The sequence below is a fragment of the Panthera leo genome, chromosome B1 (assembly GCF_018350215.1).
Source record: "Panthera leo isolate Ple1 chromosome B1, P.leo_Ple1_pat1.1, whole genome shotgun sequence".
In the NCBI taxonomy this organism is placed as follows: Eukaryota; Metazoa; Chordata; class Mammalia; order Carnivora; family Felidae; genus Panthera; species Panthera leo.
Window position 1 is genome coordinate 173501455 of NC_056682.1, and position 25294 is coordinate 173526748.

Sequence of the window (25294 nt, forward strand, 5' to 3'; positions counted from 1 at the left end):
TACAAGTAATTTTATATAAGCAGCTTTCTCAAGACGTTCTCAGCACTCAGGCAGATCCTTCCCTATCATTTTGTGGAAGGAATTTAGCAATTTAGTAAATGAATGCCAATCTCGCATACTTTACATTTGAGATGTATTTGTACTATACGTTTCCATGTATAATGATTTATGTGAAGACAAATGGAATATGTACACGCATAAGTATATTAACACTAGCTATTACAATGAACCAATTTTTCCCAGTCTTTCATTTTCAATGGCTATATCACATACATGGATAATTTGAAGTTATCTAGTGAATGTGAAAAAGTAGCCAACTGAGAACATTATTAAAGGACTGATTTAAAAGCTGAGTTCCTAGTGAAAATAAGAATACTGATCAGCATGACCGAGTGTGAATCCATGAACCACATTTTCTCTGGCTGAGGCCAGTACTGTGGGTTTTTGAGCCGGCGAGTGGGAAAAGGCATGATGTTAGGCTGGGGAACATTTCTTGAGGGTATGATGAGAAGAGAGTGAATTAAACAAGGTGTGGAGGGGCGCCTGGGTGGCTCAGTCGGTTGAGCATCTGACTTTGGCTCAGGTCACGATCTCGCGGTTTGTGGGTTCGAGCCCCACGTCAGGCTCTGTGCTGACAGCTCAGAGCCTGGAGCCTGCTTCTGATTCTGTGTCTCTCCATCTCTCGGCCCCTCCCCTGCTCATGCTCTGTGTCTCTCTGTCTCTCAATAACAAGTAAACGTTAAGAAAAATTTTAAAAAGCTATAATCAGCAAAATGCAATAGTTAAGATCTTTTCATTACGCTTCCAACTCAGAAATTCTGATAAGGTTCATTAGAGAAAAAAAGCATCATTCAACTGCTCTTTACTTCCCTGGAACTTGGCGTAATGATCTTGGCTTAGATTTGTCATTTAAATTCACATGTCTTGTCACAGAACTGCTGAATTTTATTCACATCACAAAGAAAGTTCGAGATACTACTCAACGCATTTATTGAGTGCGTAATGAGTACGTGGCACTGTGTTCAATACCAGTACAACAATGACAGATATAAACAGCTTCAGCATTTGTGACCTTGTATTGTTTTTCTAATAAATTGGATGACAGGGGGACACTACGGGAACCATTCTAATGCCTTCTAATGCCCTGATGCCCTAATGCATTGTAATGCCCTGAGGAAGAGAGGATGGGGGTGGGGAGGGGCTGGTCCGTGCCTCCACAACCTTTATTTTTGTTGCTGTGCCAGTGTTGGTAATGATTGAACTTTTTGCAAGTTGTAGATGCTTTTCCAGGATTCTGTGATCCCTTGCTGGTCTAGACCGTCAGCCCCACACTGGTGTTGTTCAAAGGTTATAGCTCTTATACACCCAGACATTATTTCCAAAGTAGGACCCATGGGGTTGAATTCAGTAGGTTTAGTCTTGCCTCTCATCATGAGCCCCGTAAAAGCCATTGCATAGAGGCTGAGTTATCCAGTTGTATTAGTTTCCCGATGCTTCCGTAATAAGTTACCACAAATTTAGCCATTTATACAACACAAATTTATTATCTTACAGGTGTTGTAGGGTAGAAATTGGAAATGGGTCTCACTGTGCTAAAATCAAAGCGTGAACAAGGGCTCCGTTTCTTTCTGGAGGCTGTAGGAAAGAATCTGATTCCTTGCTTTTTCTAGCTTCTAAAGACCTCCCACATTCTTTGGCTCCTTCCTCTATCTTCAAAGCCAGCAACATTGTATCTCTCCATGTCTGTCTTCCATAGTCATATATATCACTCTGACTGATTTTATTGTTTGGCTTCCCTTTCCCACTTTTAAGTCCCTTCTGATCACATGGGGCCCGTTCAGATCGTCAAGAACAATTTCCCTGTTTTTAAGTCAGTTGATTAGCAACCTTAATTCTATCTGCAACTTTAATTCCTCTTTGCCATGACAGCTAACATATCCATAGGTGCCAGGGCTTAAGACATGGACAACTTTGGGAGGCCATCATTCTGCTCATGACACTGGCCCAGACTCTCTTCCCTCAGGACCATCTTCTCTTTGAAGCCTATCTCATTCTTTCTTACCATGGCTAGTAGGCTCTTCAAGGGCCACTAATTGTTTCTGTCTCCTGGTATCGATGCCCTTGTGTAATTCCCCCACCTCAAGTGTGGGTGACACCTGTGACTGACTTTTAATCAATGGGCTGGCGGTGGCAATGGGATGTCACGTCCATGACTACGTTCCACAAGACTGTAACTTGCATCTTGATACACACCCTCTCCATTGCCTTCTCAGTTTGCACGCTTGGAAAAATCAAGCAGCCCACATGGCAGAGAACCAAGAGAGGGCCAACATGCCACGAGAAACCGAATCCTGAATCTTACCAATGGCCACTTGAGCTTAAAAGTGGATCTTCCCCCAGTCAAGCCTGCAGATGAGCCCCCTCCTTGGCCAACACTTTGATTGCAGCCTCGTGTGAGTCCCTGAAACAGAATCTAGTTAGCCATACCTGGATTGCAGACTCCCAGGAACTATGAGCTCATAAATGTGTGTTGTTTTAAGGCACTGGGTTTGTGATAATTTTCTTATAGAGCAATAGGAATCTGATACACCCGCCAAAGAACCTCAGTGGGGACTATCCGAACCCATAAAATAGTTTCTCACGATGTTGAACCTCAAAAGTGTAACTTGAGGTATAGATATTTGTTACTCAAAGTGTGGTTCAGGAGTTGGATGCTTGACTGACTGAGCCACCCAGGGACACCAGGGGTATGCATTTCAAAGAACTTATTTCCTTAGCATCCAAGCAAGGCATGTGCTGGTACCGTTTTAAAAATTCTACTTCTCTACCCACATAAAACATCGTTGGTATCCTCAGTGTTTGCTATCTGTGCAACATGTGACAGAGGAGGCATCCCATCGTTCAGAAAGTAACAGAATACAGTAAGATATGTGAGTTATTCAATCTGGGGACAGAATGGCAACTGATGACAGATATGGTTAAGAGTACCGTTTCCACAGGAATTGGCACATGATTTGATACCTAAAGGTGGAGAGCACACAGGACATTGAAGGTGATAGATGTTGAAGAAGGAGCAGGTAGGAATAGTTATGGGGCCTTTGGTGACTTGAAAATAGACCCATTTGGCTGAGCATAGACTTTAAGTAAAGGAATAATGAGTAAAGGCCATAGAAGCCAACACTGTGGAGAGAGAGAAAGAAAGAGAAAGAGAAAGAGAGAAAAAGGAAGATAGATTACAATAGGTACCGATTGCTGTTTCAACTAAGGCATCAAAATATAATAGATCCCACATTCCGAACTGAGGAGTGGGTTGCTGATTTATCAATGAGGTAGTCAAAATCCAGTGACATGACTGAGTTTCTCATCTATATTGGAATGTGTAAAAATTGGGGCGCCTGGGTGGCTCAGTCGGTTAAGCCTCTGACTTCGGGCCTCAGGTCATGATCTCACTGTTTGTGAGTTTGAGCCCCGCATCTGGCTCTGTGCTGACAGCTCAGAGCCTGGAGCCTGCTTCCGATTCTGTGTCTCCCTCTTTCTCTCTGCCTCCTGCCTGCTCATGCTCTGTGTCTCTGCCTCTTAAAAATAAAAAAAAAGTTTGGGAATAATCGAAGAAGAGAAGAGCGGGGGTTTAGAAAGAGTGGCTGGGGTGGTGTGGGCATTAAAATCTTGCCTTCAACACACAAGAGGAGAGGGAAGGGTGTGCTTCCTTCTTCACTGCAAGGCAACTTTACTGGCAACACCACTCAGCTTCATCTGCATCCTCTTCCTGGTGCCTGTCTTCTACCGGGAAAGGCTAACAGGTGAGGGATGGCCTAGTCAGCTGCTGTGACAGCAGGGCAAAGAAGTGGCTTCACTTGGGGAAGGAGTGGCTGTGATTCCCATAGTTTTTTGAAGCAAAGAATATGCTCCTGCGGGGCAGGCCTGTCAGGGGGTCTTAGATCTTATCTCTAAAGATGGTCTGGAAGGACCAGCAGCCCCCAGGGAAAAGAAACCCGGAGCCTGAGGAATAAGTCAAGGAATAAGAGATGTTCTCTCTCTTTGGTGGGAATGGAAGAGGATAGATTCCCAGGGGTGGGAGGCAGTGCGGGGAGAGGAGGCTCCAAAGAACCAATGGAACTTCACACGAGAGATAAGTCTGTTTTAAACACCTTTCATTACTATTTAGCTCCAGTGAGAGTACCGAAGTAGAATTTCCTTGCCCTTCTTCCTCTCCCTCACAGCCCAAGTCTGTGAAGACAAAAAACTGGTCAGCAGGAAGGAGAATGGCAAGCAGAGGACCTGGCGGGGAAGGAGAGGCAAAGACTGAGTCCCCAGCATACAGACTTGGATGGGGATTTGCACACAAGGGGTGCATTAGGGAGTACCCCTCAGATCAACACTGTGTGTGTGTGTGGGGGGGGGGGCGGGGAGCATGTGATCAGGATTGGGCAGAGGAAGGCATTGGACCGGGATGTAGTTGCTACACAGGCTCTAGGCTTTTCCCTGGGGTAGTTCTAGAGCTGGGCAGCTCTTCTCAAGTCGTCCTTCCTTGGAAGAGGGTTCTCCACACTTCCTTGCCCCCATTGGTCAGTGCCTGGGTAAGGGGTGTCTCTGGGGAAGAGGTAGCTCTCTTTCGCTGAGGCCAATTTCCAGAGATCCTCTCCGTGGAGAACCTTCAGGACCCATCTTCCAGCAGCCGAGGGACAGTTCAAGCCTGCCCGCGGATGGCACATCATGCTTCGGTAAACGGACGACACAAACTTCCCAGTGCAGGCATCTTGTCTACAGGGGCATGGGCACAGGAGAGAGAGGAGTTTGTAACCATCACGGCGGACTGAACTTCCAGTTAGCTCCAGAGTAGCTCTCAAAGCCTTAAAGGAACCAGGAAAATCATAGGGCTTGCTCTACATTTCATCCATGGGCCAAGACAGAGATATCCCCACAAAATAAATTTATGGAAATGTGTATCTAGCTAACTAGCTAAATAAACTTACACCCCCCAAACCTTGGTTATGAGTGCAGCAGTTTCTAGAGAAGCAGCATCAGGGAAGATAACTTTTACATCAGAAGATTCCGGGGTAGCGAGGGGGGGGTGGGGGCGGGGATTATGCAAAGGCAGTCCCTGGAGCTGGGGTTTCATACCTTTTTGGCGTGTGCTTTTTTTTTTTTTAAGTTTATTTATTTTTTTTGAGAGAGAAACAGGAAGAGAGGGAATCCCAAGCAGGCTCCATGCTGTCAGTGTAGTGTTAGATGCAGGGCTCGATCTCATGAACCCTAAGATCATGACCTGAGGTGAAATCATGAGTCGGACAGATGCTTGACTGACTGAGCCCCCCCAGACGACCCTGTGTGTGCTTTTGTATATGATTCCTTCAGCAGTCTGGCATAGCCTGTGGAATCTCTTAGCCAAATCCTATTTTTTTATTAAAAAATTGTTTTAAGTTTATTTACTTATTTTGAGAGAGACAGAGACAGTGTGAGTCGGGGAGGGGCAGGGAGAGAGGGAGAGAGAATCCCAAGCAGGCTCCGTGCTGTCAGAGTCTCATGAAACTGTGAGATCATGACCTGAGCTGAAACCAGGAGCCCCTTCAAATCCTACTTTTAAATATATGAAATAAAATACATAGTATTACAAAGTATTACAAAGAAACCAAGTCCATTGAAATATTGTTATTGAAAAGTTAAAAAAAGGGGCGCCTGGGTGGCTCAGTCGGTTAAGCGGCCGACTTCGGCTCAGGTCATGATCTCATGGTCCGTGAGTTCAAGCCCCGTGTCGGGCTCTGTGCTTACAGCTCAGAGCCTGGAGCCTGTTTCAGATTCTGTGTCTCCCTCTCTTTGACCCTCCCCCATTCATGCTCTGTCTCTCTCTGTCTCAAAAATAAATAAACGTTGAAAAAAAATTTTAGAAAAGTTAAAAAAATTGTGGTAGCTTGATATGTGCCCCTGCACACATTAAATAATAAAGTTTTATTTTAAATCTTTGAAATGTTACATTTCAAAGTGATTCTACAATAATAATGGGTATACGCAGCATTTTGAAATATCTGCACATCTGTAATAAATATGAAAATACCTGTGATTTCTATTGTTGCCAGTGTTGCAGGCACTGTGGGGTGCTACCTACGTCCATAACTCAAGGCGATGCTAAATTTCACTTCGAGATTATTGAAAATAGTGAATAATTATTGCATGATAATTTAAGATTAATGTAATGAAGAATTGCAAGATTAATAAAGATGTAATTTTTCCCCACCCAAATCCACAAAACCCCTGAATTCTATTTATACAGACCCCTTGGGGGCCCATGGATTCTAGACTAGAACCCTTGCAATCTGGAATAAGACCAGGCAATCCTCTACATCATAAAGTAATGAGAATTTTTAGGATCTTTTTGTGGGAGGGTAAGCTGGCAGTGGACTGTGTTGAAGGTCTTGGAATTCTGGAAAAGGAGACCTTCACTAATCCTAATATCGAAGAGGTAAGTGAGGGCCCAAGGAGTGTGGTGTGCTTGCCATAAGAAATTTTCCATGGCCATCATGGCTGAGAGAGTGATGAGAACTGCCCCTTTCCTTCTTCTGTCTGTGCTGGATCCACAGATGACATTTGCCAAACTTTCAGGAAAAGTCTGTCATGTTCAGCACCTTTATATTAGCGTGTTGTGGGGGGAAAAGAGTAAGCAGCAGCCATGTTAGGGGAGGGGGCAAAGAAGGGAATGGCAGCCATTCCTACAGGTCAGAGTGGCCATCCTAGAATCGTACCTAGAGAACCGTTAGGAGCCAGTTGACCATGAATAAGCAGCTGGCAGTGTGAACTGAGTCAGAAAGGCCAAGAGACCAACCTACCTCAACTCAAATATGTGAAAGGTAAGTGAGCCTGGATGGTGAGGGAAGAGCTGGGTCGTGCCTGCAAGGAGAGGAGCTACCCAGAGGGCAGACATTTATGTGGTATCAGGCTAAAGGTTTTACCGTGACCCCGTAGGCAACAAAGGGCTTGCTCCTGGAGGAGTGTTGAGCCAGGGAGTGTCTGCTATAATCAGGCTTTTGGAAAGAGCACTCTAGCAGAGGAATGGTGGGCTGTGGGAGGGGCGGTGCTGGTGGGGTCAGGGGGGACAGGCTAGACACAGATTCTGTTTGAGAGGCAACTGCATGACCAGGAACACAAAAGGAATATGAGACCCTTAGAATCATGCCTTTTAGGACATAGCTTGCCTTTCCAAAATCAAACACGAGGTGGTTTCAGCAAGAAAAGAACTTGGGTGATTGCTTTGAAGCAGATGCAACTGGCTTACCCAGTTCCTCCGTCTGTCTTCGTGTGTAGTTACAGAAGAAAGGATTGATTAGAATTTCAACATCAAAGTTCTTCGTCAAGGGGCGCCTGGGTGGCCCAGTCGGTTAAGCTTCCGACTCTTGATTTCGGCTCAGGTCATGATGTCATGGTTTGGTGAGTTCGAGCCCTACGTTGGGCTGTGCACCTCGGGAAGCTTACGGGATTCTCTCTCTTTCTCTCTCTCTCTCTCTCTGCCCCTCCCCCACTCATGCTTTCTCTGTCTGTCTCAAAATAAATAAATAAACCTTAATAAATAAATAAATAAAAAGTTCTTCATTGAGTCTCACGGTGGGGAGTGAGACGGGAGTGCGCTGCTGGGTGGGGGAGGGATGTTCACCGCACTGAATCTCACCTTCGGCCAAGCATGTTTCTGGTGATACAGTTCTGCATGAGTGCCGAGCCCCGGGGCAGAACCTTAAAGCTCTATTTAGTGCATACCATGCATGAGCTGTCATTCATTTGTACTGTTGTGACTTCTCGGGGTTTGCAGACACAGGGGGCACAGAGGCACTAAGGGAGTCCCAGGTCCCCAGGGCCTCCTGCAGGCTCAGAAAGATGGAGAAATCTTGGAAAGCACGACCCTTGGGAGTAAAAGCAGAGGGTAGGAGTCCAAGAGGCTTTTCAGTTACCACCTGAGAAAGGAATTAGGGGCTCAAGCCAGGACTCTACGGTATGCGTGGCTATGTATGGTCTTGGCAACCGAATGGCCCATATGGGATTCTCAGAGCTCCAAAGACATTGGCAGCATCTGGATTATGTGGCAAGAGGGCCCGTGTCGTCTCATATCTTCTGTCCCGCCGCCCTGATTCATGCACTTCATGCTCCACCAGACCCCTCAAGTTCTCCCCGTGCCAGCCCACACGTGAGTTGTCTCCTGGACCCCTTAGCCTTCCAAACTGCTAAATGACTTGAAAAACCTCTAGGATGCCAGGCTTTTTCCTGGAAAAACCCTAAACCTGGCTACATCTCCTAGGCTGCCTTCTTTATTCCCACCCCCCGCTGCCAGGCACCGTAACAGAGCATCATTCAACTGAGCAGATTGGCCCATGAAAAATTCATGGGCTTCAGCTCCAGCTGTTCCCTCAGTGACACACAGCACTGCCTACACCAGTCCCCTCTCCTGGTCCCTTCAGCGACCGTGCAAACCTTCATCACTCTCAGAATCTCTAAGCATTGGCAAAAAGTGCCTTTCCCTCCAGTGAGTTTATTCTGATACCGTGCAATCTGGAGAGCTCTGTCCTCAGGATAGGAGGAAACGGGACTTGCAGAGTCCCAGGGGGAAGCGTACCTGGCAGCACACAATAAGGCAACACACCCCAGTGCTTAAAACCTGCCCCCCTCCCCTGCCACCAACCCCTGACTTTGGGTCTCCATGGTGTCAGCAGTCAGCACATTCGGGGCTAACTCTACCCCTACCCAGGGAAAGAAAAACAAGGTTGGATCTTGGTTGGTATGACTCAGGCTTCTGTGGGAGGGAGAGAAAAATCTCAAGCAATGCCCAGATCACTATTGACACAGGACACAGTCACGCTTGAGTGTGAATGTGTGTGTGAGCACTGGTGAGAGTGTACATGTGTGCTCTTCCATGCGAGTACACAGCCTCGTGGGCAGTGCGAGCTCATAAGCAGGGGAGGCTCTCCTCTGCTTTTCCAAGACTTGACCAGAAAGCCAGAATCTCTTGCCTTCGTGTCCTGGGATAAGTTAGTAAATGATGCCCTTGTGCAGTACACAACACAGATGCCTGTACTGATGGCTCTGACCATGGTCTCTTCAACACCCTTGTATCGTTTCCTTCCCTTCCATTGTCAGAGGATGGCTTTGCGTCTGTTAATGTGAACCTCCTCAATTTTTTATTTCCTACCTGAAAGTATATTCACATCTGCACTTTTCTTTTGCCATTTCCCTTCAATTACAGAGCAAAAGGTATCTGCCTTTTGTTCACGGCCAACATATCCTACGTTATTGATCCCATCAGGAGCCTTCCCTAAACCTTGCTGCGTTAGCTGTCCCCCTCATCACATCTTCCTTTCTGCTTTCCAGTTGTCCCATAAAATCAACTCCTTTTCATAAAAGCATTCTCCTGGCGCCCAAGGCCCCTCTACCACTCCTTTTTTTTTCTCTCTCAGCCACGCTCTGGAAAGAGAACTCTCTGGGACTATTTTTACTTCTTCATCCACTGTGCTCTGGCTTCCCCCTCAGTGTTCTTTCACAGGGCCTCTGGAACCTCCATGGTGCCTGATTTGCTGGATAACTTTTCAGCCCTTATTTTGCTGGACTGTTTCGTCCATTTGACACTGATGATCACTTCTATCTTCAGGAAAACCTTGCCTTGGTTGGCTTCTGTGTGTTAGGGTGAGGACCATGCCCAACATCTCTATCTAGAGGACCAGCTGTGCTCAGCTGGGCAATCCTGTGTTCTCCTGAGACACGGGAAATCGATCCACAGCCAAACCGTGGAGGTCATGCTGCACGGGGCCTGGGTGTGAGGAAGCTCTGGGAGGCCCCGGCCAAGATAAATAAGTAGTAAATAAGCAGCATATGGCAGAGAGAGTCGGAGAGAAAGAGAGATAGACAAAGACAGAGATAGAGACAAAGAGAAAACAGAGACAGAGAGAAGGGAGGAGACAGAAAAAGGCATGGGCAGAGAAACAGAGAGAGAGACAGAGGAAGAAAGAGAGATATAGAAGGGAGACACGGGCAGAAAGACAGAAAGACGGAGGGGAAGCATATACTTGCTAAGAGGTAGAAGTGAGAATGATGTGGCAGCCCAGAGAGCTGGAGAAGGTCCCTCACCTCTTACATTTACTCTTTATTGCTCCTGGTTCTAATTTGCTTGAGGACTTGAGGCCTGGCCCTTTTTATATCCATGAGAGAGTTTACCCTTATAATACATTTAGTATTTACTGAGCTAGTGTTTAAATTTCTGTTGATTGCAGTCAAAAGGAAGCTTGACTAAAACAGATACCTTGTACCCTATAGAGCATGTCCTTTGAAATGTGCATTGTGGGTTTTACTGGGCCCAAGCCATGCGGTTCCCCCCTATAATTTTCTCTTGTTCTTTACTGAGAACAGCCATGCCAACGTATATCCACCTGGCTTTGAGGCTCTACCACCACATGGCCTGAGTCACTCACACACAATTTTCAGAAGAACGTGTGCCCATGAAACAAAACACAACATCATGTCCAGGAAAGGAGGCAGGGACTATGGACACCATTGCTAACCTATCCATCAGATTTCACTGACATCTACTGAGCATGTTGCAAAATTAGGACTTTGGTATGTGTAGCTCCTGACTTAGGATGAAAAAGATCTAACTGAACAATGGAAATTCTTCTCACCATCCCTAAAAAGAAAAAAAAAACACAACTATTTTAGTGATAGAATAATTTATTATAATTTATGACAATTTCAGAGTATTTGAAGTTCTTGATTCTTCTTTTACGGACTATTATGCTCAGCTATGACCCACAGTTTTGTCAACCCGTTTTCTCCTTCTTTCCCTCCTGCATACTCATCACTGTGCAGCCAACACCATGCAAATTCTCTCACAGAGCACTTGCTCATACACTTCCCTCACCTCTGCGATAATCCCCAGGACTCAGCCCGAATTGTTCCTTCTCTGCAAAGCCTTGCTCAGAGCTTCCGGCTGCAATCCTTTTGGTCTTCTTGGAATTTTTCTCTAGCCTAATGGTTCTCAACCAGGGGTGATTTTGTCCCCAGGAAACATTTGGCACTATCTGGAGATATTCTGGGTCGTCACAACTCAGGGTTTTGGAGGGAAGAGTTCTTCTGGCATTTAGTTCGTAGAGGCAGAGGATGCCGCTAAATATCCTACAATATGCAAAACAGCCACCCAACGAAGAATTATCTGGCCCATAATGTTTTCATAATTTTGAGAAACGCTTCAGTCTAGCCTGACTTTGGCACCCTGCAACCTATCAGTTGATTACTTATTATGGCATAGAGTCTTCGGGCTGGATGGCAACCTTCAGGAACCAGCCTATCACCCCCCCTGAATTTTATGGGTAAGAAGACTAACCAAAGAGAAGCTGCTGAAAGTCAGAGTGAGTTACTGGCAGGACTCTACACTCTCCCCCAAACCTTTGACCATTTCCACTCTGCCATGCTGTTGTTTCCTTTTTTCCAGGTATAGTGAAGTTTCTTTTTTCTTTAAAAAAAATTTTTTTTTAACATTTATTCATTTTTGAGAGACAGAGAGAGACAGCATGAGTGGGGAAGGGGCAGAGAGAGGGAGACACGGAATCTGAAGCAGTCTCCAGGCGCTGAGCTGCCAGCACAGAGCCCGACGCAGGGGTCGAACTCACAGAGCTGATAGACCCTGACCTGAGCCGAAGTCGGACGCTCAACCAACTGAGCCACCCAGGTGCCCCGAAGAGTTTCTTTAAGTAAGGTTAGGATGTTTTATTAAATGTGCAGTGACTCTCCCTTCCAACTGCCTACCCTCAGCCCAGTACTAGGAACATGGTATATACTTGCTATCAGACCAAAATAACTGTAGGTTTTATAAAATATCATTTTATTCCCCTGCTATGTATATATATGTGTGTGTGTGTATACACACACACACACATATATATATGTGTATATATATGTAAAATTGTAAGCTTTCCTCCTAGATATAACGTCTCAAAAGGAAAGATGACTACATCTAAATCACAGGGAGAAGAAATTCTACAGAGATCTTCTGCGGAAGTGTTTTCAACATTAATTAAAATAAATACCAGCCAACTGAGTCTTACGCATTTAAATGATGGTGATGAAAATGACCACTTTAGGAAAACAGGAAAGGTTTCTACTAAGGGGAATGATTAACTGAATTCTTGCAGAGACACTGGAAACAAAACAAAACAAAACAAAACCCAACAAAAAACAGGACAGCACATTGCATAAGTTTGTAAATTTGATTCCTCCAAACTCTTGTTTATAACCTATCTCTATAAACAAATATTCTCCTTGAAGAAAAGAGCACGTAATTGTTGACGTGGAGCTCAAGAAGGCTAGGATAAGCATGCAAAGACAGAATAAGACTTCATATTGGAAAAGGGGAGCTGCGTGGCTAGTATTCTTCATTCCAGAGGCAGAGCAGTATAGGCAGAAGTTCAAGTGCAGGCCTGCAGTGAGCTGATCCTGATTTGAGTCCCAGTGACACCATGGAGAGGCTGTGTGACTTGGGTAGATTCCTTAATCCTCAAAGGCTAGTCTTAGCTTTGAAGGGAAAGTCAGTAACAATACTTCTTAAAATAAAAATTTGTGAGGATTTGGTGAAGGAAACCCTCACCATGGGATGGGGTTAAATCTAAGGGATGAAGTAATGAATGCTATTGTTATAACCATTTTTACCTATCTTTTAATTTTATTTCTGAAAAAAAATGGGAAGATCACTAGTCATGAGACTATTTTTATTTTTATTTCTCCAGGAGAAACGTAACATCCCCTTCCTAATATGAAAGAGAACTTCCATCATATTGGAGTCTTCATGTTTAAAATAAAACAAGTGATGGCTTTTAGATGTGTGTTTGTGGTGCTTTTTAAATCGTGCAAGCAAATCTGTAGTGTACCCGGAGAATAATTTAAACTTGATTTTCTCTCCCTCCTTCCTCCCTCCCTCCCTTCATCCCTTTCTCCTTCCCTTCTTCCCTTCAATGAGATGTGCAAATGCACATATATGGGGTTATGTGACAGTAAGGTCTCTATTGAGACTGTCAAGCAGCTAAGTGTTACCAAAAAAGTCTGAGAAGGGAAATTTCAGAGCTTTGGTTTCCAACCCTGGCTCATACGAGGTATGAGGTATCTGGCAAGCCACTTAACTATCTCTCATCTCTAAAGTAAGGGGCTTAGTAGATGGTTACTAAGGTTTTCTCCAGCTTTAATTACAGTGTTGTATTTTTACTTCTGGAGAGCCATGAGCAGACATCCAACTCAAATATGTTGTTTAAAACGGTCCTGTCTTGGGGACCCAGGTTGGTTCAGTTGGTGGTGCGTATAACGCTTGGTTTTAGGGTTGTGGGTTTAAGCCCCAGGTAGGGTATAGAGATTACTTTAAAAAAATGGTCCTGTCTTTTTAATAGTAAATTCAATATATGGAAAAAGAGTGAAACATTATTCATTTTTCTAGTGATATTTTTTTATTTAAAATTTTTCTTTAATTTACTTTTGAGACACAGAGAGAGAGAGAGGAAGCAGGGGAGGGGCAGAGAGAGAGGGGGACAGAGGATCTGAAGTGGGCTCTGGGATGACAGCAGCAAGCCCGATGCAGGGCTTGAACACATGAACTGTGAGATCATGACCTGAGCCAGTCAGACGCCTAACCGACTGAGCCACCCAGGTACCCCTCAAATGATATTTTGCATTTTGCATAGATATCTTGGTTCAAGCATTTTGTTGCATTCTGAGTGCCAAAACCAGAGCTGGCTTTATGGACGTACAACCTTTACACAGGTCTGCATGCTTAGAAGGGCTCCATAATTGATTTAATGCTCTGCTCTTGCCATTGTAAAAGTCTTTTTTTTTTTTTTTTTTAATGTTTATTTATTTATTTTGAGAGAGAGCGTGAGTGGAGAAGGGGCAGTGAAAGAGGGAGATAGAGAATCCCAGGCAGGCTCCTTGCTGTCCATGCAGAGCCTGGTGCAGGGCTGGATCTCACAAACCATGAGATCATGACCTGAGCCAAAATCAAGAATTGGAGGCTGAACCTACTGAGCCACTCAGGTACCCGGCCACCTTGGAATTCTTAATTTTTGAACAAAAGGACCTGGATTTTCATTTTACACTAGGCTCTGCAAATTATTATTAGCTGTTTCTAGCTACAACTGATAGTTTGCCGTTTAATTTCCAGGCTTAGGATTCTTTTTTTGTTGTTGTTAGAAACCTACACGAAACTTTTTCCTCTGCAGCCATTCTCAGTTTTTAGGGTAGTATAAAACTGCTTCACCCGCCCGACTACAGGATGTGTCTGCAACTGTGCACGGGACACATAGCGCCTGTCCTTGGCTTCAGAGGACAGCGACTCCCATCCTCCAGTCCCAGCTATCTGTAGTGGTCTGAGCTTCTGTTGCTGGGGATTCCTGCCAAAATAGACTTACAGATAAGAGTCTATAGTAGACTGTTCCGAGGACTTAACAAGAAGATAAAAAGTCCTTTTTTGAAAATTGGAGGATGCTAGTCAAGCCAAGGAAGAGCCTCATTCTGTGAAAAGCCCCAGCCCTCACCTGCCTCATGATGCCTGTGATCTTGAGCATTGCTGAAGGGCTGATTGTGTTGCCTCAGGAGTGTCTAAAGCGCAGTAAAGAGGGAACTACTCAGAAAGGCTCTAGGCTAATCAATGAAATGCATGTGATGATTCAATTTCAAAACCACTTTTGACCTTTTATTTAATGTGTACTGTCATTGAGCTGGGCACTGAGGGCATAGCAGTGAGCAAACACAATGAAGACAAGTTAATTCCAGTTTATCACAGTGGCTGGTGGGTTTACTCAAGGGCCTGTGAAATGGGAATACTACTCACCTCACAGAGCTTAAGTGAGCATACAAGATCATAAGTGACTAGGCACTTAAAGAGCTATTTCGTTAAACTATTTGCAAGGTGCAATGTGGGCACACGATTAAAAAAGGGCTGACCGTGTTGCTTCAGGAGTCTCTACAGTGCAGTAAGCAGGGAAGTACTCAGAAGGGCTCCAGGCTAATCAATGCAATGCATGTGATGATTCAACTTCTGCAATTCCTGCAGGTATGTAGAAACAGTTTAAATGGAAGCAGAGATAGGAAGAAATTTAAATGTATGGCCTTTTCTTTTCAATTTTCAAACAGTGGAACTTCACGTGCAGCGCCCCTCTCCGGACCAGTCACGGAGGGGAAAGCCAGTTGGATAGAAATGCCAACAAAGAATTAAGATCGTGCCCACTTCGATGATGGCCAAGTCAGCCCGTCTAGAGCTTCCTGTCCAGCTCTCCCTCTTCCTCTTCTTATGCCCGCCTGCTCTCTGCGCGGGAGAGGATGAACCGCGGAGACCCTGCCCCCGCGCCCGGCTCCCGCTCAATCCACACATCTGCGCTGAAGCCAGACTGGGAAACCAAGCGGGCGCCGCGAGAAGAGGTGGGACCGGGCAGAGGTGGGCGCGGCCGGGGGGGGGGGGGGGGTGGTGGAAACCGGCGGATGGAGGCGTGGTCGAGCAGTGGTGGGAGGGGCAGGAGAGGCGGGGTCACAGCCTTATCCCGGCGGCCCAGGCCGCGGTTGAAATTAGAGAGGAAGCAGGCGCCGCGGGCGGAGGCGGGGCCAGGCTGCCGTGGGTGGGGACCAGGGCGGAGCCCCGGGTTTGGCGGGGTGAGGCCTGGCCGAGCCGGGTGGGTGGGGCCGGAGAGGAGGGTGCTTGACGGGGCGGGGCTTACAGCTCGCGGGGGCAGAGTCCTGCTCCCCCGTCAGCCGCCGGCTGTCTAGCAGCACTGCCTGCAGGAGCCCCAGACGCGGCGCCCCGGGGAAGGAAGGCGGAGGAACGCGGCGATGGCCCCACGGGAACTCTTGGGGTCCGCGGTCCTGGCCGCCGCTGTCTTCGTGGGAGGCGCCATGAGTTCGCCGCTAGTGGCCCCGGGTGAGTGCCCCGCCGGGGCCTGGGCGCTCGGGAGGAGGCGAGGGGTCCGGACGGCAGCCCGGCAGCACCCCGAGCTGCCCTCGCCCTGGCACCGCCGCGGGGATCCCGACACTGAACATCTGGCTGTTGGAGGGTGGCCCGGGCCGGGTGCGGCGCGGGGCGACGGCTCCCGTCCCTCCCTTCCCGCCTGCCCGGGACTTGCCTTCCCTCCTCTCGCCGGCTCCTCTGAGGACCTGTTACCCCTGGCGCGCCCCTCTGAGCTGTCTTGGGTGTAGGGAGCTGGCCTAGCTTCTTCGGGTGCGCTTCTGGCCGGGCTGAGCATCTTCGAGCCCCGCGGACCCCTTTCCTTACGCGCTTGTCCTCAAAGGCCCCGCGAGCGGAAGATCGTGACACAAGGGGCCGGGTGCGCGGTCGTCGCCTCCCCCCGCCCACCTTTGTTTTATATTTTAAGACCTTGGGGAGTTCCATTTCTTTCCTTTCCAAGTTTTCATTAATTGTGTAGTGGTTGATGGATTCTTGTAACAGGTTGGGGATTTCAGATGTCTTACCCACATATCCTGGACAAATCAGTCTTGGAAAAAGGGAAGGCTCATTTGTAAACTTACATTTTTTTTTTTCTTTTTTGAGTCAATTCCTGTCACCACAAAAGGAACCTTCTGTGGTCGGAACAGGAAGCCACCAGCAGAGACCGTAAAGTGTGTCCCCAATGACGAATTTGGAGCAGGAGTTTTTAATTGAAATCTAAAAGGAGGTGTAACTTTTATGGAAGTCAGGTCTCACGCTCTTTTGTTTTTATGGCTATAGACCCCAGGGATCCCTTGCCACCGTTTTCCCTCTTAGTTGTCACTTTAGAGCAGTAGTTAAAAAAACACTAATAAATATATCTCTTCGTGGCCGTCTGGGGTTACCACAGCCTGGAATCTTACGTCAGCAAGCTCTTCCAAGCTTGAGCAGCTTCTTTTCACGTCCAAATAATAAGCATCTGGAAGCCTTCCAATCGTAACTCTCCTCCATGAAAACACGTACACTGCTCTTCACTCCTGAGAAGATTCCAATCGCTTACAGCTTGTAAACTGGCTTATCACTTTGGTCTTCACTTTTTTGTAGAACACAGATCATGTTAAGAAGGGAACAGGATGGCAAATATGTCTCCTGAGCCTTTATTAGCAGATCTGTATTTCCTTCAGTCATCCCCCCCCCCCCCCCGGGGAAATGACAGCTAGTGACATGTATTATTGGATGAGAGATTTTCGTTTTACCCTGGGTTTCATTGCTGAGAATGAATAGGTGCATAATCAGGTTCAAATTGGACTCGGGGTCATAGACAGAAACTTAGAGAGCACTCTAGAGTCAGTTGGCCCAGAATTTGAATAGCTTAACCTGGGAGTAAGATTGTTAAAACTTCAGCATGGATGCATGTAATCAGCCATCAGCTGGGGAAGTCTATTCCTGGACTAAGTTTGGGTTTCGATGGATCTCTGAGCAACGCTCAGCTCTCAGGTCTGGAAGGTGATGAAAAAAGTTCTCATGTAATTGTGTAGCAACATTTTAATGGAAGTTTAATATTTAAGAAGAATGAAATATCTAGAGGTGCCTGGGTGGCTCAGTCAGTTAAGCATCTGTCTTCGGTTCAGGCCATGATCTCAGGGTTTTTGAGTTTGAGCCCCACATCGGGCTCTCTGCTGACAGCTCAGAGCCTGGAGGCTGCTTCAGATTCTGTGTCTCTGTCTCTCTCTCTCTCTCTGCCTCTCCCCTGCTTGCACTCTCTCTTAAAAAATAAATAAACAGGGGCGCCTGGGTGGCGCAGTCGGTTAAGCGTCCGACTTCAGCCAGGTCACGATCTCGCGGTCCGTGAGTTCGAGCCCCGCGTCAGGCTCTGGGCTGATGGCTCGGAGCCTGGAGCCTGTTTCCGAATCTGTGTCTCCCTGTCTCTCTGCCCCTCCCCCGTTCATGCTCTGTCTCTCTCTGTCCCAAAAATAAATAAAAAACGTTGAAAAAAAAAAAAATTAAAAAAAAAATAAAATAAATAAACATTAAAAAATTTAAAAAAAGAATGAAATATCTAAAAAGGAAAGAGTACAGAGTACCAATGTGCCAGTGTGACTTGAGGCCTATATGAAGAAACGATGTCCTGACCAGCTAACATCTGGTCCTCTTGGGATCTAAGACAGTATTGTTTGTAGGGAATGTTTTAGGAAGGTAAGGAGAAAGAGCTACGAAGTAATGTCGAGTGCTTGCTATATGCCAGGCTTTGACTCGGGTACTTCATATGCATTTTGCACACTTATTTCTCATAGCTCTATGAAGTTCTTATTTACGGTGAGGTAACTGAGGCCCAGAGCCCTTAAATAATTGTTTCAGTCACATAACTGATGTATCAGCATTCAGTCAGAGGAGCAGAACCACTAGGAGGTATGTGTGTGTGTCTATGTATCTTTATATGGATCTTTGACAACACTAGCCTGCCTGATTCCAGAGTCCGTCCTCTCTACTGTACCCCACTTGTCCCTGGAGAGAAAATAGAACAGAAATCAACCTCAGCAGGCTTGTTGAGATTCTAAGATAGGGAGTGTAGGACATCCTAAAATTGTAAGCATGTGGTTAGCAGAAGTTGGGAAGCAGAGAAAAGAAGGACAGGTAACTTCACAGTGGGTAGTGACATTGTCTCTTTCTCTTCTTGCCTAGTAGAAGAATCTCATTAAACTTCTGTCTCTTAGAAGCAGCGTTTGAAACTATAGACCACAGGCACCAGAAGGGATGATTTTCCACATCTTGGCTTATTTATGTCCTTAAGGTCTCTGGTTACTCAACCTTTGGGCTTATTAGTTTCTCTACCAGATAATGGGCATGGCCTTCTAGTAAGGAGTGGGTGGAAAAGGTTCCAGGGCTAGTGAAATGAGAAGGGCACTCTCCTTGGGTTTTGTGTGCTTCCATCCAGCCTCCTGACTTCTCATTTGATGCCAAAGATAAGCTTTATTAAATTCTGGGTTCTCCTTTGGCCAGGTAGGTACCGAGCTGTGTATCCACATAATACTTAATCAGTGGACAGACTGTTTGGAAAAAGCAGTCTTGGAGCGTGGGCTTCCATGCCCAAATCTAATTTCAAGAGGAAATGAAAAATTTGAGAAGTGCCTGCCATTCTCCCTCTCCTGCCCTTACTCAGCTAAAAGAAATTAATCAAACAGATGATTTGGGAGTTTCAGTAGTTGAGTTCAAAAGAGTCAGGCCAAAGCCCCAGGCAATAGAAACAACAATTTCATTGTTACTTTTTAAAGAATTTGGCTCTCATGCTGAAGTTTACTTACGTGTTAGGACAAAGGAGAAACTATTTAAAACTGACAAAAAATGATTTAAATTGTCATTGGTTAAAACTATTACGTTGGGTGGTTTCTAATTATTTTCGAGAGCACTTCAGTAATTGGTAAAGATTTGGTGGGCTCCTGATAGCAGGCAGAATAATGCGTCTGGTGTGCCAACAATGACTAAAATTGGAATTTGGAGTTGGTTCATTGGAGTTGGTTCATTGGAGATGCTTCACTCTTTTTCGGAGGAAGGAATGTGGTGTTTGTTATACCTGTTTTGTGGCAGGTTCTGGTCTGAGTACTCAGATCACTTAATTTTTAGAACACATTGTCAGCTGTGTAATTTTATTTCTGTATTTATAGGTGAGAAAATTGAGTATCTGAGAAGTTAACTTGAAAAAGTCACTCAAATGTGTGAGCTGGGTTTTGACCTTGAGTCAGATCTCTTCAATTCTGAAGCCTATTCTTATTATTAGTAAATCATTTCTTTCTTTTCTTTCTTTCAAGTGAGAAATTTCTTTTGTATTCTAAGATATTTGTAAAGAATCACTAAGTGATAGGGTAATGGCAAGATACAGCGGAAAGAGCCCCAGGCTCTGACATAGCCTTGCAATTGAAGTCAGGAAGAGCCTCTGCTCTGTCTAGAACTCCATGTTCTTACCTGTAAAATGGGTGTGTGGCCAGCTCGTACCTTTGTCTGCCTTACCGGCTGCCAGTGAGGATCAAATGAGTTGTTGTCTCTGAAAAGTCTTTGCAAGTGGTAAAGTGACATATCTCTTTTATCCTATGTGTGATTTTTTTCTGTGTTTCTTCCCCAAAGTGTCCATTAGGCTGAACTTATAATTTAGCCAAGTTATTTAATAAATGTAGACCACATGTACTGTTAGGTTTTCATTCTGGAGGTAGTGATGGTTTTGCAAAGATAGATTCATTGTACATTTATGAAAGCCCAGAGTGACAACACCTTAGGTTCATGAATTTGCTGCCATTGACTGGGAGTTATGTAGACAGGCCTTCTTTTCCCATTTCCGTTTCAGAAAATTCTCCCAAGTATTTAAAGTTTTTTTTTTTAATGTTTATTTATTCTTGAGAGAGAGAGAGAGACAGAGCATGAATGGGGGAGGGGCAGAGAGAGAGACAATCTGAAACAGGCTCTAGGCTCTGGGCTGTCAGCACAGAGCCGGACACGGGGCTGAAACTCACACGCTGTGAGATCATGACCTGAGCTTGAAGTCAGATGCTCAATCGACTGAGCCATTCAGGTGTCCCAGTTCTCCCAAGTATTTAAAGTTTGGAGGGAAGGGGAAAGAATCACCTTTTGATCTCATCACTCCAAGGTACTTGCCACTGTTAGTGTATTTCCTCCTAGACCTCTCTCTATTTTTCAGTTGGGTAGGATCATAATGCAAATATAATTTTGTATCCTGCATTTTTCATTTAATGTTATACATGAAGGTTTCTCATTTCCCTACCTACTCAAAGAATAGCTGCATAGTAGTTTATTATATGGATTCACTGATTTTCACCTCAGTGTGCCTCCGTTTAAAAGATTACTGTTATTACTGATTATTGTTAAATGGATTTGAATTTTCATATGAATGGTTTCAGTGAACATGTATGGGTGACGCTTTGTCTGGATATCGATGACTTCCACAGAAAATGGATTCTTGGTTAAGGCAGTGTTGGCGTCAAAAGTGTTCATGTTTTTGAGGCCCTTGATGACCCAAGTATTAGTGATCTGAAGATTGTCCCAGTTTACTTTTCACAGCAGTGGTGGAAAGACTCACTTTTCACACTGTTGGCATTTTCTCTGCAAAACACATTTGCTAATTTGTAAGGCAGATATTGGTATCTTGATTGTTTTAATTCGGATGTCTTTGATTACTGGCAGGTTGACTGTTTCTTCTACTATTTGAGTCATTTGCATACGGCTGTCATCCTTTCTGGACAATTCTGAGGTCTGAAAAGCTCTGAAAACCAGAAGTTTTTTGAGGCTTTTTTGCATACTCCATTGGCAGTAAAACCTCACCTGAAGCACTGTGAGATTCTATAGTGTGTATTTATCTCACTTCGTTTGAAGATTGCTAAATTTTGCTGCAGTAATCTCAATGAATTTGATTTCTGAATGTTACATAACGTGTGCTAAATGCATTGCATTACCTTTCTAGAATCACAAAGTCTGAATTTCGAGGCACAGCTGACCTCCAGGTTTTCAGATAAAGGATTATGGTCCTGCACTTCTTCTGCCATGACTCATTTGTTCTTGTCTGTGGGCAGCCAAACGTAAAACTGCTTAAAATAGTCAAATATCCTATGGAGAGAAATAACTCCTCAAACAAGTGGCACTTCACAAAAAGAAGCACTTCTTTGGTATTCTAGTGTGGAATCTAATAAAATGAAGATACCTGGGAAACGCTGAGGTTTTGTTTCTTCCAGGTGGCTTTGGGGATGGATGCCCATTATAATGGGAGCTTTATGGAGAAGTTGGGCTCAATTTCTCTTCTGGTCTCCTCTGCCATGGAGAGCAAATGGATCTCTTTGTAATGGAGGAAAAAGAAAACAACCAGAATCTACCCAGGGGACTTTGTGGGGAGGGAGGGATGGATAGAGGGTGGCAGATACCCCAGGCAGACTGTTTCTGTGCCATCCTGTGCCAGTCAGCTCACCTTGAGAATCCTTTTGCCAAACTCTGTTGAACCCGGGAACTGGTTTTCTATTGCTCCTTAGCAATCAATACCCCAAGGCCTCCACCCTCTTGTCTTTGCTCAGCCCAAGATTCTAAGCACTTGCCCACTGTACCGACTCTCCCCGCCCCATTCCGGTGTATATGCATTCCAGCCATTAAGTAAAGTGCCATTGTACTGAGGGAAAGAAGGCTTTGAACTACTTTCCTCATCTGTATCATGGAGAAAACATGGCAGAGTTGCCTCCTGGGGTTGCTGTGACTATTATATGAGCTAAAACAGGAGAGTTCATTGGACGGTGTTTGGCACATAGTAAATACTGAAAGAGTATATTATTGTTATTTTGTCCTGAACCAAATATTAACCCATCACAGCTGTCAGGTGGGACAAAGTTTCCAAGTGCTATAGAATTTACCTTTCAGGTCCTCTGCCATTGCCCGAGGCATCTCCTAGCTCCTGATGAGGCTGGTTGTGTAATGGCAGGGGTAGGGGTTGAGGAGGCAGGGGTGGGCAGTGCTTGAGGCCCCAGGAGAGGAGGAGTAGGGGCCAGTGGGCTTGGTGGGGAGTTCTTTTGGGACGCAGGGGAGATGTGGGGCTGAGCCTTTAGCTACCAATATTAGGCAAGGAAGGAGAGAAAGAAAAAAGGAACGAAACCATGAAACCTGAGATCACGGCCTGTGCCAAAATGAAGAGTTGGACACTTAACCGACTGAGTCACCCAGGTGCCCCATGGATACGGGCAAATAAGAAAATATTTAGTCTTTGCCCCCAGTTCCTGGCACAAAGCTCCTCAAACCCTTAGGAGTTCCTAAATAGTAGGAATGTCTTCTGTCATTCATTATAAGCCCCTTGGAGCGAATGTGAATGCTCTTGTGAATGCTAGGTAGGTGACTTAGGGTGGTACCCTAGATAGCCTCAGGATGGGGCTGGTCATCTGAAAGACCATGTGATTGAGGATTGGGACTTTCAACCTCACCCACCAATTTCTGGGAAGGGGAAGAGTTAGGGGGAAAGCTTCTGATTAAATGCTTTAAAAAACTTTTGGGGGCACCTGGGTGGCTCAGTTGGTTAAGAGTCTGACTCTTGATTTTGGCTCAGGTCATGGTCTCACGGTTCGTGAGTTCGAGCCCAGTGTTGGGCTCTGCACTGACAGCACATAGCCTGCTTGGGATTCCCTCTCTCTGCCCCTCCCCGCTCCCTCTCTCTGTCTCTTTCCCTCTCCCTCTCTCTCAAAACAAATAGATAAACTTTAAAAACAACAACAACAAACCCCAAACTGTTGAACAAGACTTGATGAGCTTCTGGGTTTGTGAATTGCCTGGAGATATGCGGAGAATAGCGCACCCAGAGAGCATGGGAGCTCTGCCTGCTTTCACTATACCTTACTGTAGGAGTCTTTCCTATCTGGTTGTTCCTGAGTTAGATCTTTTATAATAAACCGGTGATCTAGGAAGTGAAATATTTCTTAGTGTTGTTAGCTGCTTTAGCAGATTAATCACACCCAAGCAGGAGGGTGTGAGAACCTCCGATTTATAGCCTGTGGGTCAGAAGCACAAGGTGACAACCTGGACTTGGAATTGGCATCCAAGGTAGGGGGAGGGACATTCTTGTAGGACCTATCCCTTAACTTGTGGGATCTGATGCTCTATCGGGTAAATAGCCTCAGAACAGAATTGTTGCTTGGTAGTGCCGGGAAAAACACATACTGGAATGAGAAGGTAGAATCCTGTAGCATTAGGGCTGGAAGGGACCTTGACCATCTCCTCAGAGCTTATTTAGCAGATGGGGACACTGAGTTGGCCTAGGCAGGGCCGAAGCGGGTTCCTTTCCTGGGTCTAGGACTCTTCCCATTGCATTAAAGCTGGCTTTCCATGCAGTGACCCTGGCTCTGCTGCTTCTGGCAAGGCTCCTTGGTCCACATTTGCCCTTGGTCCTCAGGCTCCAGATTCTGGTTTCCCAACTCTCTGGATCTGGGTGAGCAGGACTTAAGAAGCATGACCTGGCTAACTGACTCATGAAGTGATTGTGGTGTTCTTAGTCGTGCAGTTTTAGAGCCAGAGGGGACTTTGGTGGTCATCTTGTAACTAACGCCTCTCTTTGCAGATGGGGAAACTGAGCCCTCGGAAGTTCAGTGGCCTGTGGGAGTCAGGAACAGCCTTAGCCTGTAGTGGAGGAGCAGACCATTAGGTTTGGTGACGGGAGGGCCTGTGTTCGTGTCTTGGTCACTGTCCCCGGCTAAGATCCAAGCACAGGATCTCTAACAGAGCAGATACTTAAATACTGGAAGGAAGGAAGCCAGAGTTGGAATCCAGGTGTTCTGACTCAGCCCAAGGCTTTTTGTTTACAATAAAGTGAAGGGTTAGGCTTTCCAGTATTCACCCACAAATATTAGCTGTCATCTCCCCGCGCCGTCCCTTCTTGAATTAATAAGAGGCTGTTTTGTCTGTCAGCCTCAATGGGCCACATTGTTCCAACAACCTGAGGTGGAAAAATCTGGTCATTGAGAAAAAAAAAGAATGGCAATAAAAGTAGTTAAGTCCTGCTTTATCAGACGAGTATGGTAGGACATTGATATGTTTGGAAGGGTTAGTGAAAATTTTCAGAGCGAAAGTTTTCAAAACCCAAATCGATTCGTGAAACCCTTTTCAGAGGTAAACTGAATTCGGTTGTGTCTCTACAACCAGCACTTCAAATGCATCTATTAATGTCTATCTATCATGTTCCATGGTACTTTATATCTTTCCTTAATACCTTTGTTTCCCGAGTTAATTCCCTGCTAGGTTTCTTAATTCAGCAAATGTTGGTCAAGGAGGGCCTTCTGGCTTGGGAGGAACTGGGGATAAAGTGATGTGAACAAACGAGGCTCAGTGGGCGCCTTTCCGGAGCTAGCAGCTTATCAGGAAAGATGATGAAACAGGCAGTCACGATAAAGTGTCCTTAGTAAGTATGGCTCCAGCCCGAGTACCTAACCTGGGGCTGGGGGTGGGATGAGAGGCCAGTACAGGTTGAGCCAGACTTTCCTCGAGCAAGGAAATGAAGCTAAAGCTTATACTTGTAAAAATGTTGGTATCGGTGAGGTGAAGAGAACTAGTGGTCACAGAAGAGAGGGGGTGAGAGGTCCGGTTCAAACACAGGTGGGTCACCGGGCCCCACCCCAGAGTGTGTGCGTCGGCAGATGTGGGAAGGAGCTGGAGAATTTGTTTCCCAACACATTTCTCAGGTGATGCTGCTGGAGTATCACTCGTGAGTGGGGAGGTAGGAGGTGGAAGAGCTAGGGGGCTGCGTTTCTCTTAACCAGGAGATCCCCCCCTCTTGGTGCGCTGGGGGCACGCTTGGTGCGCTGTCCATATCTTGTTCTCCACCTGTCCTTCAAGCCGAGATCAAGGGTAATACTC

General features: G+C 45.7%; 1 protein-coding gene and 1 non-coding gene across 2 annotated transcripts in view; both read left to right on the forward strand.

The window, feature by feature from the left end:
* The first annotated feature begins 541 nt into the window (after positions 1-541).
* On the forward strand, positions 542-626 carry TRNAQ-UUG. The gene has a single exon. It is a non-coding gene; the product is annotated as a tRNA-Gln (tRNA).
* Positions 627-15720: 15094 nt separating this feature from the next.
* The window catches only part of RELL1 (RELT like 1), a 69719-nt gene continuing 60145 nt past the window's right edge, over positions 15721-25294 (forward strand). Inside the window, exon 1 of the mRNA XM_042936639.1 lies at positions 15721-15913. Coding sequence (XP_042792573.1) covers positions 15826-15913 — 88 coding nt within the window. The 5' untranslated portion in view covers positions 15721-15825. The remainder of the gene's footprint in view (positions 15914-25294) is intronic.